Below are 13,407 nucleotides of genomic sequence, written 5' to 3'. Positions count from 1 at the left end.
AACAGTCAAGATATTGTGACTATGGCAGATGGTCTTCAAAATTAACTTGAATTAAACGAAACGAACCTGTGTGTACATTCCTTGTTTGACGAGGGCGTCTTTAAGCCAGGGGTTGAAGACCTTCTTGTTATCAGCGCGCGGAGCCCAAATGACAGCGTGCAGGGGCAGCGGGGAAGGTAGCTCCGCCTTGGTACCTGCCTGCAGCTTATCCATGTGGGGCGTTGCTGGGGGCATGCTGATCACCAATCTGTTAAAATGTAAAAAAAAGTTGTATAAATTTAATAAAATCAAATAAGGGTTTATTTCAAATAAATGCTACTAACTATGGAGGTTACGAATTACTTTTTTTTTGTTTGTAATTGTTACGAATATGTTAGAAGGAAGTTATCAAGGATATGAGGAAAATATGATACGAATCATACCTCCATGCAGTCTGGAAGCAATAGTGGGCGGCAGCGAGCGCGGCGGGTGCGGCGCGGTGCTGCGGGTTGTCACAGACGCAAGCGGCGTTCAGTAAAGCCAGTAGTGCATCTAGCAGCAGCGGATACTTCAGCTTGTGCGGTGTACCCAGCACGAAGTTGCATGCCAAGCCGTCGAATTTCGGATTTTCCTAAAAATACCACAATAAATGTTATAACTTTTCAAAAAAATTCCTCTCATGGGTGTCATGCAGATAAAGATAATCATTACTAATGTGTGTTTTAAAATTTGCTTTCTAATTATTTTGTTTACGTATTTAAAAAAATCTAAAAGATACCTGATTATTGATCTCAGCGCTGGTCAAAGCGTAGAACTTTGGCCTCATGGAGGATTCGTCCTGCGAGTAGCATCTGTACGCTGCCTCTATGTAGGGCACCTCGCAGTATATCCGAGACTTAATTTGACCGTTGTCCGTAGTAGTCTTGGCACCGTTAGTTGACGACTCAGCGGTCGGCTCGGCGAGGCCGGGTGCTATTACAAGGTTCCATTCAATCTAAAAACCAAATAAAACAATGAAAACTCGATCGCATTATAACAATTAACTATGGCTTTTGGATGCTTCTCTAGTGTTAAAGGTAAATTTCCATGCCTTGTAGTCTAATTCCTAAATATTTATTACCTGTTGCAGCAATGTTTGTGGCGCATCGTACAGATGTCGCATCAGATACTCGAGAAGCAGCATTAGACGAGTGGTCAGCATGAGCTGGTGCGGCGCCAACGACATCGCTCGCTTTCTGTCGCTTATTGCCAATGTCTCCACAACCTAGAAGAGTCACAACACATGAGAGAGATATATTCGGAGTGAGATGGGAAATATCCACTTCTGCATGCAATGAGAATATAACGAACAAATTTTTAAATAAATATTTTCCAACGCCTTAACATTTAATGACGGTTTACTACTTACTTTTATAATAGCATTGGAAGTCATAAGTAGAACAGATTTCTTCTGCATCAATGTCAATGAGTGGAAAAGGTAGACCAATAGTTGGGCATGTTCAACATTCAAATCTGAAAATAATAAATTTTAATAAGTAAATACAATGGTTAAGTACGTTAATAAAAACGAATATAGAAATAAAAACATGTATGTCACATAATTAGTTTTCAATTTAAATGTAAGTAAACTTATGTAAATTGTACATATTACGTGTGTCTTACCTTCGTAATCATGGTCCTGCGAGGGCTGAGACTGCAGCGCGCACTCCTGTAGCGTGTTGACTATCTTGTGCCACATTACCAGGATGCTGTTCTCGCGCTCCGCCGCTGACTTGCTCAGGATCATACTACCCAGAAGTTTTACCACGCGAGGACCAACCTATACAATGTGACAACCATTGAAACATTTAACATACATATCACAAAGTTTTTTGGATTAATATTTTATTGGTTGTAGAAGTACAGACTCGGCTTGGTGTGCCGGTTAATCTTTCTACCATGTGTACCTGTAGTGGTGTTATGTTGGCGCGCTCTGCGCCTGCGCCTGCAGCGGCGAGCTGCTGGTGCAGTGCGGGCTGTAGCGCGGCAAACGTTGGAGCACCGCTCAGGTTGTGCAGGTAGCGGACCAGCGCCGCGCTGAACGATGCGTATAAACCGCCCAGCCGCGTACCGAAGCACGATGATATGGTACCTGCACACACATTTATGTACCTTTAAGACAGTGGCTTCCACTTTTAGGACAGAAAATAAAACTATAGTACCTAACCCATAGAAAACGACCCAACTCTTTCAATTGTCTCGCCTTTTGATAAATAGTCTTAACCTCTAGTGTATTTCCAGCATTTCACAATAGTCTTGAGAGCCATAGTATCAATTTGACACATGTTTTATTGGTATATGAGCGTTTGTAAGTACCTGTGTCGGTGCGAGCGGTCTCCCTGTCAAGGTCCTTAGCGAGCGCGGCGAGCAGCGCTTGATGCGCCTCGTGGAGCTGCAGCGCTCCGCTGCCCAACCTCTCCGCGCCCTCGCTCATCATCTCTGCGTTCAACAAAGTGAACACCTCCGTCGCTAGTGTTATGTACTGCAACAAATATAAAAAAAATATATAACGTTGCGCTTCGATAGAGTCTAGACAGTTGCAGATCGTACATACGGGAGGGTGAATAGATAGAGGCTTGCCTCACCGATAGTCACCTTGTGTAACTACTCGTCTAGAAACTGTTATAGAGAGCCTTGTAGAATCAACGTATCAGAGTAGCTTCGTGGTTAGGGATGATAGTGTGAGTGAATGAAACATCCAAACAAATTAAAGTTAAGTACATAGCAAATTGCCAGATGCAAATGACTCGCTAACACTAACCGAGTATGGCTCGGACTTGTCGGGCACGATGTTATGTGGGCGCGCCGGCACGTCAACATTGTCGTTGGCGTCGGCGCCGGGTCGCGCCGCCGCCTCCGCCGCATCAGGCGCCACCAGAGTCGACTCGAACCACAACCCGAACAGCGGCTCGCTGTCTTCTAACACAAAACATCCCAATATTAACATGAAACATAGCAAACGAAATTAATACCTTAAAATTTTAGACAAAGAAAATTATACCGTCATCAGTTTCTGAGTCTTCGGAGCAGAGAATCATGTCTTGAAAGTACACAGTAGAGTCAGAGCGGTCGGGATCGGCATCCTGATGCTGCTTCTGCACTACGGCGCGCTTCAGGTTAGTCGCCTTGCGGTAGCACACCACGCCTAGCGCTACGAACAACTAAGGACAAACAATTTCCATTATTCAATTGTTAATTTAAATGCTTACATACATTTAATACAAGCAAGTAGCAGTAGAATTTCAAGAAGCTAAATTCTCTCAAACATATCATAACTAGAACACAATAGAACATACCTGGTGCAATGGTGCAGCGTGCGCGAGTCGCAGCTCCCGCTCATGCGCCGAGTGATGGTCCAGTATATGCAGGGGTGCGGGACCCGCGGTGCCGCCCTCAGGCCCGCCCAGCGCCTCCAGCCGCGCGTCGCATAGCAGCGCCCCAGTCCACGCCAGGCAGCGACCGCCCAGCGCCACCCACACCACGCCTAGACCTTGTTGCCTGCACCATATAAAAAGTCATTTACATTATATTACAAACACATATACCACATGTTTTCAACTGATAGTTATAAGGGACTCACATTTTGGTAAGATTGTAAGGTCTGGAAGGTGTTTTAGCGGGGCTCTTGCCGGGTGCAGTGGTGGGGCATGGCGCGCCGGCGAGCGCATGGTGGAGTCCGCACAGCAGAACCCACGCGCCGATCATTAGATGGTTTTGATATACCTGGAAAATCGCATAATTAATATATTTTTTTTTTATATCATAAGGTGGCAAACGAGCGAGCGGCCACCTGAAATCGCTGATATAGCGAAGTGACCGTTGCCCATAGACATAGGCAATTGCATATGCGTTGCCCACCTTTAATCGACGGAGGAGAGGATGCACATAAAGAAAATATATTCCCTTTCCATGCATCCTCTCATCCGGAAAGTCCACTTCCACTTCCCATCCTTTCCTTATAAGAAAAAGGGTGGGAAGGGGAAGAGGACTGAATAAGGCCTTCGGTACGCACACTCATCAGACGAAACGCGGAATTGCTTCCACTTGACGCCTGTCTTCTGTGTGGTCGTGGTATTTCACCGGGCGAGCCAGGCCGATTCGTGCGAAGATGTTAAAGCGGGCTCTACCACTGTTAATAGTATGTTATGTACTACAACTATTAAAAAGGAAGAGTGTTTCAGCAGCAGATTATCTCGTTTAAAGCCCAATGTATATAAGTTACAAGCGATGAGGTACTCACATATCCGCCGGCGCGTGTCGACTGCCGGAACGTATCGCCAACCGTGTTGTAGAGGCTGAGCGCGCTCTCCACCAGTGTCGCTGTCTGCTGCTCGCTTTCTTCATCCTTAGGGTGCAGGGACGCCTGCAGCATATACATATAATATACATATTAACACCCAGAAACATATTTTATTTTATTGAGAGCAGATATTACCTGAGCGGTGGCGCACAGCAGCCAAGCAGTGGCGACGTCACTGAGGGTAGCAATGCGGTCCGGAGTGAACGGCTCCAAGCAGGGTAGTGATAATGCCAGACGACATACATTCACTTCATTCACCAGAAAATGTAGACTGCAAAATACAACATTAATTTAATCACTGTTTTCTACAGATGTTTCAAATCTGTCAGTCTTTTGATTAGGTATTTCCTGTACAAATGAGTGTTAAAATATCAAATAAAAACATTTTGAACCAACTAATATTATTAATCTATTAAATTTTCGAAATGTCAAAGACAAAAAAAGTTAACTTTGGACCATTTTTTTGCAACAATGATAGCAAGCACTAAACAATACATACAGTGAGGCATCAGAGTTGAATTGTGGAGAGTTGGCAGACTCCTTGGACATTTGCCAGCGATTCAGATATCTTTGCAGGCACGGCAGGGATGAGCAAACCTTCAGCATGATGAAACCAGCTCGCAGTTCCATCAATAAGGAACCACATGTTGATGCCACCCATTTCTAAAGAAGATAAATTCGATATCAATCATAATTACAGAACTATCAAATTATTAAAATCATAAGATCTAACTGGTGGTAAATATTAATTAAAAGAGAAAAGTTCTTGTTTTTCTAATTTGAATAATCTATAAAAAATAGTGTATTCTTTTTATAAATTTACCTTCATATCAACAGATGGTTGTTGGTTAGCATTAGCTTCTTTAGAGCTTTCCAAACTGTCCTTACTTCCAGGAGACATCACAGCAGCGCTGGGCTGCACCTGAGTTGATGGTACTGACGCAGCAGGGTTCCGTAGGGGCATTGTCAGCTGTTCTAACAGCGCATCGGAACGGCGCTGGGCGGTAGATGGCGCCTGTTTCTCATTGTTACTTGCAGTTTGCGATGTCAAAGATGTTATTGGACTCGGTATCACTGATGACTTTGTGGTTTGAGTTTCTAAAATATAATGAAATCAATTTTATCTATGATGTAATAAATTTTAATCAAAATGTCATAAGTCAATACTTAAAGCAAGCAAACTGTGTACAGAATAAACATATTCATAATACAGTTTAGCTCAACTAAGAGCAAAAACTTGTCATATGTGAACAAAATTGGGTACAAACCTGAGACATTCACATGAGCTGGTAATTTAGCATTTTTCAATAGAGATGTCAATATAACCAGATCTGACTGTGGGTAACCTCCACCATCAACACCACAGAGGCCAACAATTGGTAAAAGAAGCTGAAACAAAAGTCAATTAAAAGTGTAAACAGATCTTTGTCAGGCGATGTACCTGACAATGAACTGTTTACACTGACTAATACTTTCATTTTACCTGTAATCTAACAATATAAATAAAATACAAAGTCACACCGAGATATGAAGTGTTTACTGAGGATGCAACTTAACTACAGATTTACATTAAGATCTGCACTAATTGGAATATTAATTCAATAATGTAGCTGGGACATACAAGTTAAAAGTCATTACCTGCTTGATAGAGACATTTGGAGCTGCTGTGGTTGTGGAAGTCTCATCATAGCTCAGTCCAGCTTCAGAGAGCTTCTTAAGTATTTGTCCCAAAATGATTCTAAACGCATCTCGCGCAGTGCTTAGCTGGTCAATAGGTACTGTGAATATTAGTAAATGTATTTTAAATTTATCACTAAAATCAATTAGGAATTGAATTTAAATAGAGCTGAAAAACTTAGTTTTTACATGACCAAAGTAAAATTGCATAATATTTCACAATATTATGTATGACTAACAAGATTAACCCAAATCTTTACTATATACTTCTTTTGTTTTTTCATTAACATTTTATTATAAAAATAATGACTAATACTTACAATTGTTAGCATTAACACTGATGAAGTGAGCTGAAAGGCATGCAAAGCATGTGTAGAATAGGTCATAAACATCTTCATGGTTCTGGAATTCGCTTTCACTGGAATATAAGATTGAAAATTTTAGTACACATTCTTAGAAAAAAAAATATTCAGAAAACTTAATATGCTTTCATTTGAAGAATTAGATTACATTAAAAAATTTGATGATATTTTATAATAAAAAATATAATTCTTCAGATAAACTATTTTGTTTTTAAACAGTAAATGTGGGTATGTGTCATTCTAGTCACAAATACTTTGTCCAATTACAAAGACTATTATCTTGTGGATCTTTACTATTTCAATTTTATTTTTTTAAGGTTCTATTGAGTGTTAAATTTTTTATTAAGTGTGATATTGATTGACAAGTGATAAATGACCCCAATTCTTACCATTCTATTTTATACCCCTATTTAAGGTTACACTGTCTTGGTAGGCCAAAAACTTACAAATCAATCAAAGCCTTATGAAAAAATTTAATTAGCACAAATTAAATTTCATAAAACAATAGAATATCAAATTATCTAGATATTGACAAAACGCATTCAGTCCAAGGATGGGTGGAAAACGACATAAAAAATATATTGAAAATTTAGGTACAATCATTAATAACAAATTAACAAATAAATAATAAAGAAGGACTGCTGAATAATGAAAAAGGCAGCCATCATAACATTCATGAATTACGAAAAATACACTTTACCAATATGTCATACCTTTTTATTATAGCTTGAATAATTTCCACTGCATCGTTTTTATCGAAAAATGGGCCATAAAGTGCCGTTAAAATTGGTTTAACAGTAGTAGACCACTCAATATTACCCCCTGATGCAGCCATTTTCGAATCGAAAATGATCAATTTTGAAACGTCACTGTCAAAAATATTTTTTTCTTCAGAGGATCCTAGAACTGTTGCCAGATCAAGTCACGAATTATTAAGTGTGTATTCTGGTGTATTCCCCTATTTTGAAACATTTATAGGTTGTATAAAATTGGGAAACATTCAATGTTATTCCAATTCAAATGAAAGCAATGCATTTCCACGATTCCAATTATTTTTTCGAACATAATTTATTGAATTGAGTATAACTAATCTTTGTTTTTAATCAAAGTCAAACTTTATGTTTTCTGTTGAAGTTGAATTGACTTTGATTGATTGAATAAAATTTAAATATATCTTTCATTTGATTAGTTATTTATAATAAGATTAATCTTATTGTATAATTAATAATTAACTTACATTATGTCAGAGAAAACCGCTAAAAAGCGAAAGCACTCAGATGCGAACGGCGATGAAGTTTCAGGTTTAGTTTGTTTATAACCTCAAAGAATTATTTTTGTAAACTTTTTACAATAATTTATATTCATTTACAGAAATCTCGAAGAAGACTGTACATATTCAATGTCCTTACTTGGATACAATTAACAGACATGTTCTTGACTTTGACTTTGAAAAACTGTGTTCAGTGTCACTGACTAGAATCAATGTTTATGCTTGTCTTGTTTGTGGGAAATATTTTCAGGTACTGTAACTATAAGAAACAAAAGTAATATACTTAAATGTATTTATCTTTGCCTATGACAGTTATTTGATTATGCTGTATTTGGAAAGCCTTTCCTATTATCCTTTTCTTCCAGGGCAGAGGAACCAACACACATGCCTACACCCACTCGGTAGCTGATGGCCACCATGTATTTCTTAACCTTCATACCTTAAAGTTCTACTGTCTGCCAGATAACTATGAGGTTATAGGTAAAGTTCTAATTGATGATTATTTTTATAATATAATAAAATTACTACATTTGTTTTATTACCACAAACTTTATTTATTTTCCAGATTCATCATTAAATGACATTAAATATGTGCTTAACCCTATATTTACTCCTGAGCAAATCAAACAGTTGGACTGCAACACTAAAATGTCTAGAGCTATTGATGGTACCATGTATATGCCGGGCATTGTGGGCCTTAATAACATCAAAGCTAATGATTATTGTAATGTTATTTTACAGGTATGTATTATTTACAAATCTTTAAAATAAGTACACACTGCCAGTCACAATTATCTTGAAGTTGTTTTATGTACAGTTGAACTTGAATAGGGGAGAGTCCAAGAGATGGCGATATTTTATTATAGCGGCTACTCTGTAACCCAGGTTCAACTGTATGTTTTTTTAAATTGTAACTTTTCAATGTGATTGTGTTTTGTTTATAGTGTCTTTCTCAAGTACGACCTCTTCGCAATTATTTCTTGCGTGAAGAAAATTATGCAAACATAAAAAGGCCACCAGGTGATTCTTCATTCCTATTGGTGCAACGTTTCGGTGAGCTTATAAGGAAGCTTTGGAACCCTCGAGCCTTCAAAGCTCATGTATCACCCCATGAAATGCTACAAGCAGTTGTACTTTGGTCTAAGAAAAGATTCCAATTTATAAAACAAAGTAAGAATAAAGCAAATTTATTTCTTCACAGAAATTGTAATCATAATATGGATCTTTTCATTTTTTTTAAATTTATTTTAGGTGATCCAATTGATTTTATGTCATGGTTCCTTAATTCTCTTCATATGGCTCTCAATGGTACGAAAAAGCCTAATAGTTCAATAATCTACAAATCTTTCCTGGGTCATATGAGAATATACACAAGGTAAGTTAAAATTACTTGTTATAGAAAAATAAAAAAGGCATGCTTAGATGGTTTGGACACATTAAAAAGAGATTAACAAAGGATATTTATTGCACAAAAGTAAGTAGAAACATTGATCATGGCCAACCTCAAGGTACTTTTATCATCCAGATGCATGTGTGCATAGATATATGAATGTACAAGTGAGTGAAGTGTGTCAGAACTGCGCAAATAGATGTCCTCATACTGCCCTTGGCTACCTTGGTTATGGGTGTGTGTTGTAATACTAATTATTGGTCGCACATTAGTTGAAATCCAACCATAATTCATAATAACCATAGTTCTTCTTCGCTACAGTAACTGCCAAATTTTTCAGACAGGCATTTACAGTCAGAAATTCCGAATGTTTAGTATATAATTTAAATATATTTTTTAGAAAGCTGCCACCCCCAGATGCAGATGATGCTGCAAAAGTAGATCTTACTAGTGAGGAGTATGCTGAAATGATAACGGAGTCCCCATTCTTGTACTTGACTTGTGACTTACCTCCTACACCTCTGTTTACTGATGAGTTTCGTGAAAACATCATACCTCAGGCAAGTGTTACATTATTCGTTGACAAAAGAAAATACTGAGAATTGAGCTTGTATGTCAATAAAATACTTATATTCAATTTTTATTACAGGTAAATTTGTACCAACTGCTGTCAAAGTTCAGTGGTCAAACATCAAAAGAATACAAAACATATAAAGAGAATTTCTTAAAGCGATTTGAAATAACACAATTACCACCTTATCTCATATTGTACATAAAAAGGTTTACAAAAAACACTTTCTTTGTTGAGAAAAATCCAACTGTAGTCAATTTTCCAGTAAAGTGAGTAAAAATTTTTTGATACCAACATAAAAGTACCTTTTAAAACCACCTCACAAGTTTATTAATATGGCTGAAATAATTTCAGAAATGTAGACTTTGGAGATATCCTAACACCAGAAATAAAAGCGAAGCATAAAGGGAAAACAACATATGAATTAGTTGGTAATATAGTTCACGATGGTACTCCAGAGAAGGGCACATACCGCGCCCACGTGTTGCATACGCCAACACAGCAATGGTATTTATTTATTTTGTTATATTTATAGTAAGAAGGGGCAATAGATAAATTATTTTTTATTAATTTAATTTGGACTTTGTTCTAGGTATGAAATGCAAGATCTTCATGTGACAAGCATATTACCACAGATGATAACATTAACAGAAGCCTATATACAAATATATGAATTGAAGCAGGACTGAGATGAATTAATAAAAATTTGAAATATAGTTTATAATCATTTATTTCTTGAATATACAAATTACTGACACTTTACGATGCTTCTATGACAAATTCCTTTTAGATGTTTATCCTTATTCAATATTACAATATCATAAATACATGAATAATATATCATTAAAATGATGGTCATTTGACACTTTATGTAAACAGTACACAATTCAATTTTGTAAACAAATAGTACAGCTTAACAAAATGGTACATACAAAATTTATTTTTGTAAGCTATTGTTTCAGGCTATAAATTAAATATGTTTGAAATGCATTTTATCACATAGGATTATTATATTGTATGTTTAAAAATAAAGACAATAGTTATTAGAATTCGCCATGCATTCATTTATATTAGTTGATTCAAATTATTAATTTATTTTAGTTTAAACTCAAGTTATTCTCATGAAAATCCTTTTATTCATAAAGGTTCACTTTAAGCTCATTTTTGTTTGGCAAACCCAGTAAAGTATCTTGTCTAAAAGTCCGTAAAAAAAGTAACAGAAATCAGGGTTTATTACTCTTTTTATAAAAGTAAAAAGCTTAGGTAGCACTTTTTTCTTGGTTTATGTTTTTTCAAATATTGATTACTTTATTAAACTGAACTATCTGTATTATTAGAACTAGACTGAAGTTTAATGGCTTTCACCCTTCTTGCCAGCTACACGTTTAAATTCTCCCATGTTTGTAGTACAAATGGGGGAGCCATAGAATGCCAGGTGGTTAACCAATGTGACCTCGCCACCTGATTGGTTGTCTTTTATGAATATTTGAATGTTTTGAACATTCTGGAATTTAACAAACTTTAGCGGCACAGGATTGCCCTCCAAGTCACTCGGTGTCAATCTGAAAAACACAAAATGAAGATAAAAAATTCGGACCAATTAATTAAGAGAGAAATATAGTATCATTTAAACTCAAACTTTTAATATAAAAAGCAATATCTTACTCTAATTCTTGCACCGAAGTATTCCCAGCAGCTTGGTCAAAATCAAGTGTTCTTGGCTGGTTGATGAACAACTTCAAAGTCTTTGGGCCTTTATCAGCTGGTGCTTTAATTTTCAACGAGTGTAGTTTCACCACCTAAAACGGCATGTCATATATATATATATGATAAAATTGGCATTAGTGTAGTATGTGTGTGTTACAAACATTTATTAATAAATTACAATTAGTATTTTTCTATATATTGAATATATGGGAACTTTCTATTATTAACTTGATTCAACAATATGATGTTAAACTAATTTGTAAAAAAATTCATACCTGATTAAATGTAATATTAATGATGAGTTGTTCATCACAGTCACTGGCTAGATATCCACCGCCATTATTCAGAGCATGCATTAGTGGATGGTCATCAGCCTCGTTTAAACATTCACATTCACTCTTAGTGATAAATGTCACCAGGTCCATCTGTACAGAAACATATCATATTTATATCATGTGAATTAACATTATTTTTTTATTATTATACATCTTCAATAGATAGGTTACAAAATTAAATTAATATATTCTTACATGTCCTGCTACAGCGCTATCCTCATCTGCAGCTTCGTCGGTACCATAGTACTGTCTAACCTTTGCCTCAAGGGAGCCGGGGTCAGCGCCCTGTAGTCTATCAATTCTTGTCTGTAACAATAACTACCATTATAGAATCCGAAATACGGACGTTAACCATAAAAATATTATGGATATAATACTAGCCCTGTTCTTATAAAATACGAACGTAGGCATTGCACTAATGCCTTGCGCACTTGCGGTTTCCGCACATCGATCAACATCCACTTTTAGAAAAACTGCCCTCGGGAACTTAGCAGGCAACTGTTCAAAAAATGGGGCAATACGTTGGCACGGTGGACACCTGAAATGCAACAAAAGATATGTAAGTATTTCAACTACAATCCTCGCAATGACTAGGAAAAAATAATGTTTTCTCCAGTTTGTACTCACCAAGTAGCTGTAAAGTCTACGACTACCAGCTTTGTACCAGCGTTGGCCATTTCTGTTTGAAAATGAGACTCATTTTCAATTATTGTAGCCAAACCCATTTTGAAATAACTCAAACCGAAATTAGGCGACAGTAATCAAATAATGATATTGGAATGATACTTCAAAATGGAAATTGACCATAGATGTTCGATGACACAGTAAGACAGTGACGTTTAAATTGTCGTTTTTGAGTTGCCATCCAAAAATCATATAAAAGAAAAATGTTGCCATAGGTTGCCATTGTCATATCGGAGACTCGGAATTTTTAACTTTTTAGGTAATTTTCGTACCCTAGCATTACTCTCCAATCTACGAGTTTTGTATGTGAACATGTTAACTGTGGGCTTTAAGAGTCACTTCGTAATATGTCTTCGGCTAATATCAGTCAACATAGGTAGTTGAACTTTGTTAAAGTTATAAAGATAAAGTATAAAATAAGAATGCCCGACGAAGGTTACAGCATGATCGTTCTCGCTCTCGTGAGCGGCCTATAATTTTGTCTTTCAGAACCTGTTGTGTAATATATATTTTTAGGCAAGCGAGATGTTATGTTAATAAAGCCATGCCATGCCACAATATATTCTGTCGACCTTATTTTCAATAATAATAATACATTTTATTATTTCCATCAAGTAGTATCAAGCCCATAATCGACGTGCAAGTATGGTTGCGAGAGAAGTACTCAAAGATCACTCGAAGAGGAAATTCGTAACTTACGTAACCTACTCAACTAATTTACAGAAAACTTATCACAGAATATTCCTTAACTAAAATTCAATGTCTCAATTTTATTTAGTAATAGGTTAGAAATTTTATAATAAATCCAAACAGATTTCAAGCTTGGGATTCGAACCCCCTAGTGTAGAGAGCATCTTTCTATTCTGAATAACAATCTTAAAATAACTTCGTGGTTTAATAAAGTACGGTACGTGTATGGAATAAAAAAAATCATAAAATTGAAACGAATTAAGGCAGATCAAAGTAAGACAGTAGAAAGAATGAGTATCGCCGCAGGCAGTGCGATGGCTCGACATTTACACTCATTTAATTTGATAGCGGGAAGCTTAGCAGGGCTTAGTGGTCACTTGAATAATTTCTTTAGAAACCACTG

General features: G+C 36.7%; 3 protein-coding genes across 11 annotated transcripts in view; 1 reads left to right on the top strand and 2 right to left on the bottom strand.

Annotated features, from left to right (window-relative positions):
* poe (E3 ubiquitin-protein ligase-like protein poe) overlaps positions 1-7,221 on the bottom strand; it is a 29,303-nt gene extending 22,082 nt beyond the window's left edge. For 8 of the 9 annotated variants that reach the window (XM_013311235.1, XM_013311240.1, XM_013311236.1 and 5 more), the window contains exons 1-20: positions 7,071-7,221; positions 6,316-6,413; positions 5,957-6,096; positions 5,587-5,707; positions 5,142-5,416; positions 4,818-4,981; positions 4,454-4,589; positions 4,259-4,381; positions 3,599-3,741; positions 3,315-3,516; positions 3,020-3,179; positions 2,780-2,937; positions 2,335-2,500; positions 1,926-2,110; positions 1,642-1,798; positions 1,388-1,491; positions 1,100-1,243; positions 758-973; positions 423-610; positions 67-247 (exon numbers count right to left, since the gene is read on the bottom strand). In XM_013311235.1, coding sequence (XP_013166689.1) covers positions 67-247; positions 423-610; positions 758-973; positions 1,100-1,243; positions 1,388-1,491; positions 1,642-1,798; positions 1,926-2,110; positions 2,335-2,500; positions 2,780-2,937; positions 3,020-3,179; positions 3,315-3,516; positions 3,599-3,741; positions 4,259-4,381; positions 4,454-4,589; positions 4,818-4,981; positions 5,142-5,416; positions 5,587-5,707; positions 5,957-6,096; positions 6,316-6,413; positions 7,071-7,192 — 3,183 coding nt within the window. In that variant the 5' untranslated portion in view covers positions 7,193-7,221. The remainder of the gene's footprint in view (positions 1-66; positions 248-422; positions 611-757; positions 974-1,099; positions 1,244-1,387; positions 1,492-1,641; positions 1,799-1,925; positions 2,111-2,334; positions 2,501-2,779; positions 2,938-3,019; positions 3,180-3,314; positions 3,517-3,598; positions 3,742-4,258; positions 4,382-4,453; positions 4,590-4,817; positions 4,982-5,141; positions 5,417-5,586; positions 5,708-5,956; positions 6,097-6,315; positions 6,414-7,070) is intronic. The other variant, XM_013311237.1, reaches the window with a different exon arrangement.
* Positions 7,222-7,520: 299 nt separating this feature from the next.
* On the top strand, positions 7,521-10,759 carry Usp39 (ubiquitin specific protease 39). The gene is made up of 10 exons (XM_013311709.1): positions 7,521-7,658; positions 7,729-7,877; positions 7,993-8,107; positions 8,193-8,368; positions 8,572-8,797; positions 8,879-9,002; positions 9,418-9,577; positions 9,667-9,857; positions 9,943-10,095; positions 10,181-10,759. Exons 1-10 carry the CDS (start codon positions 7,598-7,600, stop codon positions 10,275-10,277), a joined length of 1,452 nt encoding a protein of 483 aa, XP_013167163.1. The 5' UTR covers positions 7,521-7,597; the 3' UTR covers positions 10,278-10,759.
* On the bottom strand, positions 10,301-12,456 carry Txl (Thioredoxin-like). The gene is made up of 6 exons (XM_013311710.1): positions 12,258-12,456; positions 12,012-12,168; positions 11,826-11,936; positions 11,571-11,720; positions 11,254-11,387; positions 10,301-11,150 (listed from the first exon to the last, which is right to left on the bottom strand). The coding sequence occupies exons 1-6, from the start codon at positions 12,353-12,355 to the stop codon at positions 10,940-10,942; spliced, it is 861 nt and encodes a 286-aa protein (XP_013167164.1). The 5' UTR covers positions 12,356-12,456; the 3' UTR covers positions 10,301-10,939.
* Between the last annotated feature and the right edge of the window lie 951 nt (positions 12,457-13,407).

This window comes from Papilio xuthus, unplaced genomic scaffold (assembly GCF_000836235.2).
Source record: "Papilio xuthus unplaced genomic scaffold, Pxut_1.1 DF827680.1, whole genome shotgun sequence".
NCBI classification, from domain to species: domain Eukaryota; kingdom Metazoa; phylum Arthropoda; class Insecta; order Lepidoptera; family Papilionidae; genus Papilio; species Papilio xuthus.
The sequence above is the reverse complement of the archived record's forward strand: the minus strand, read 5'-3'. Positions and strand labels throughout refer to the sequence as shown.

What these genes read in the sequence shown, in the direction of transcription:
- Usp39 (XM_013311709.1), top strand. Translation starts at nt 7,598, where the DNA reads ATGTCAGAGAAAACCGCTAAAAAGCGAAAGCACTCAGATGCGAACGGC. An exon ending in TTTGTGGGAAATATTTTCAG is followed by an intron (nt 7,878 to 7,992) that starts GTACTGTAACTA and finishes CTTTTCTTCCAG; the next exon opens with GGCAGAGGAACCAACACACA. An exon ending in ATTGTAATGTTATTTTACAG is followed by an intron (nt 8,369 to 8,571) that starts GTATGTATTATT and finishes TTTTGTTTATAG; the next exon opens with TGTCTTTCTCAAGTACGACC.
- Txl (XM_013311710.1), bottom strand. Translation starts at nt 12,355, where the DNA reads ATGGGTTTGGCTACAATAATTGAAAATGAGTCTCATTTTCAAACAGAA. An exon ending in GTAGACTTTACAGCTACTTG is followed by an intron (nt 12,169 to 12,257) that starts GTGAGTACAAAC and finishes GTTGCATTTCAG; the next exon opens with GTGTCCACCGTGCCAACGTA. An exon ending in TTAATATTACATTTAATCAG is followed by an intron (nt 11,388 to 11,570) that starts GTATGAATTTTT and finishes ATGCCGTTTTAG; the next exon opens with GTGGTGAAACTACACTCGTT.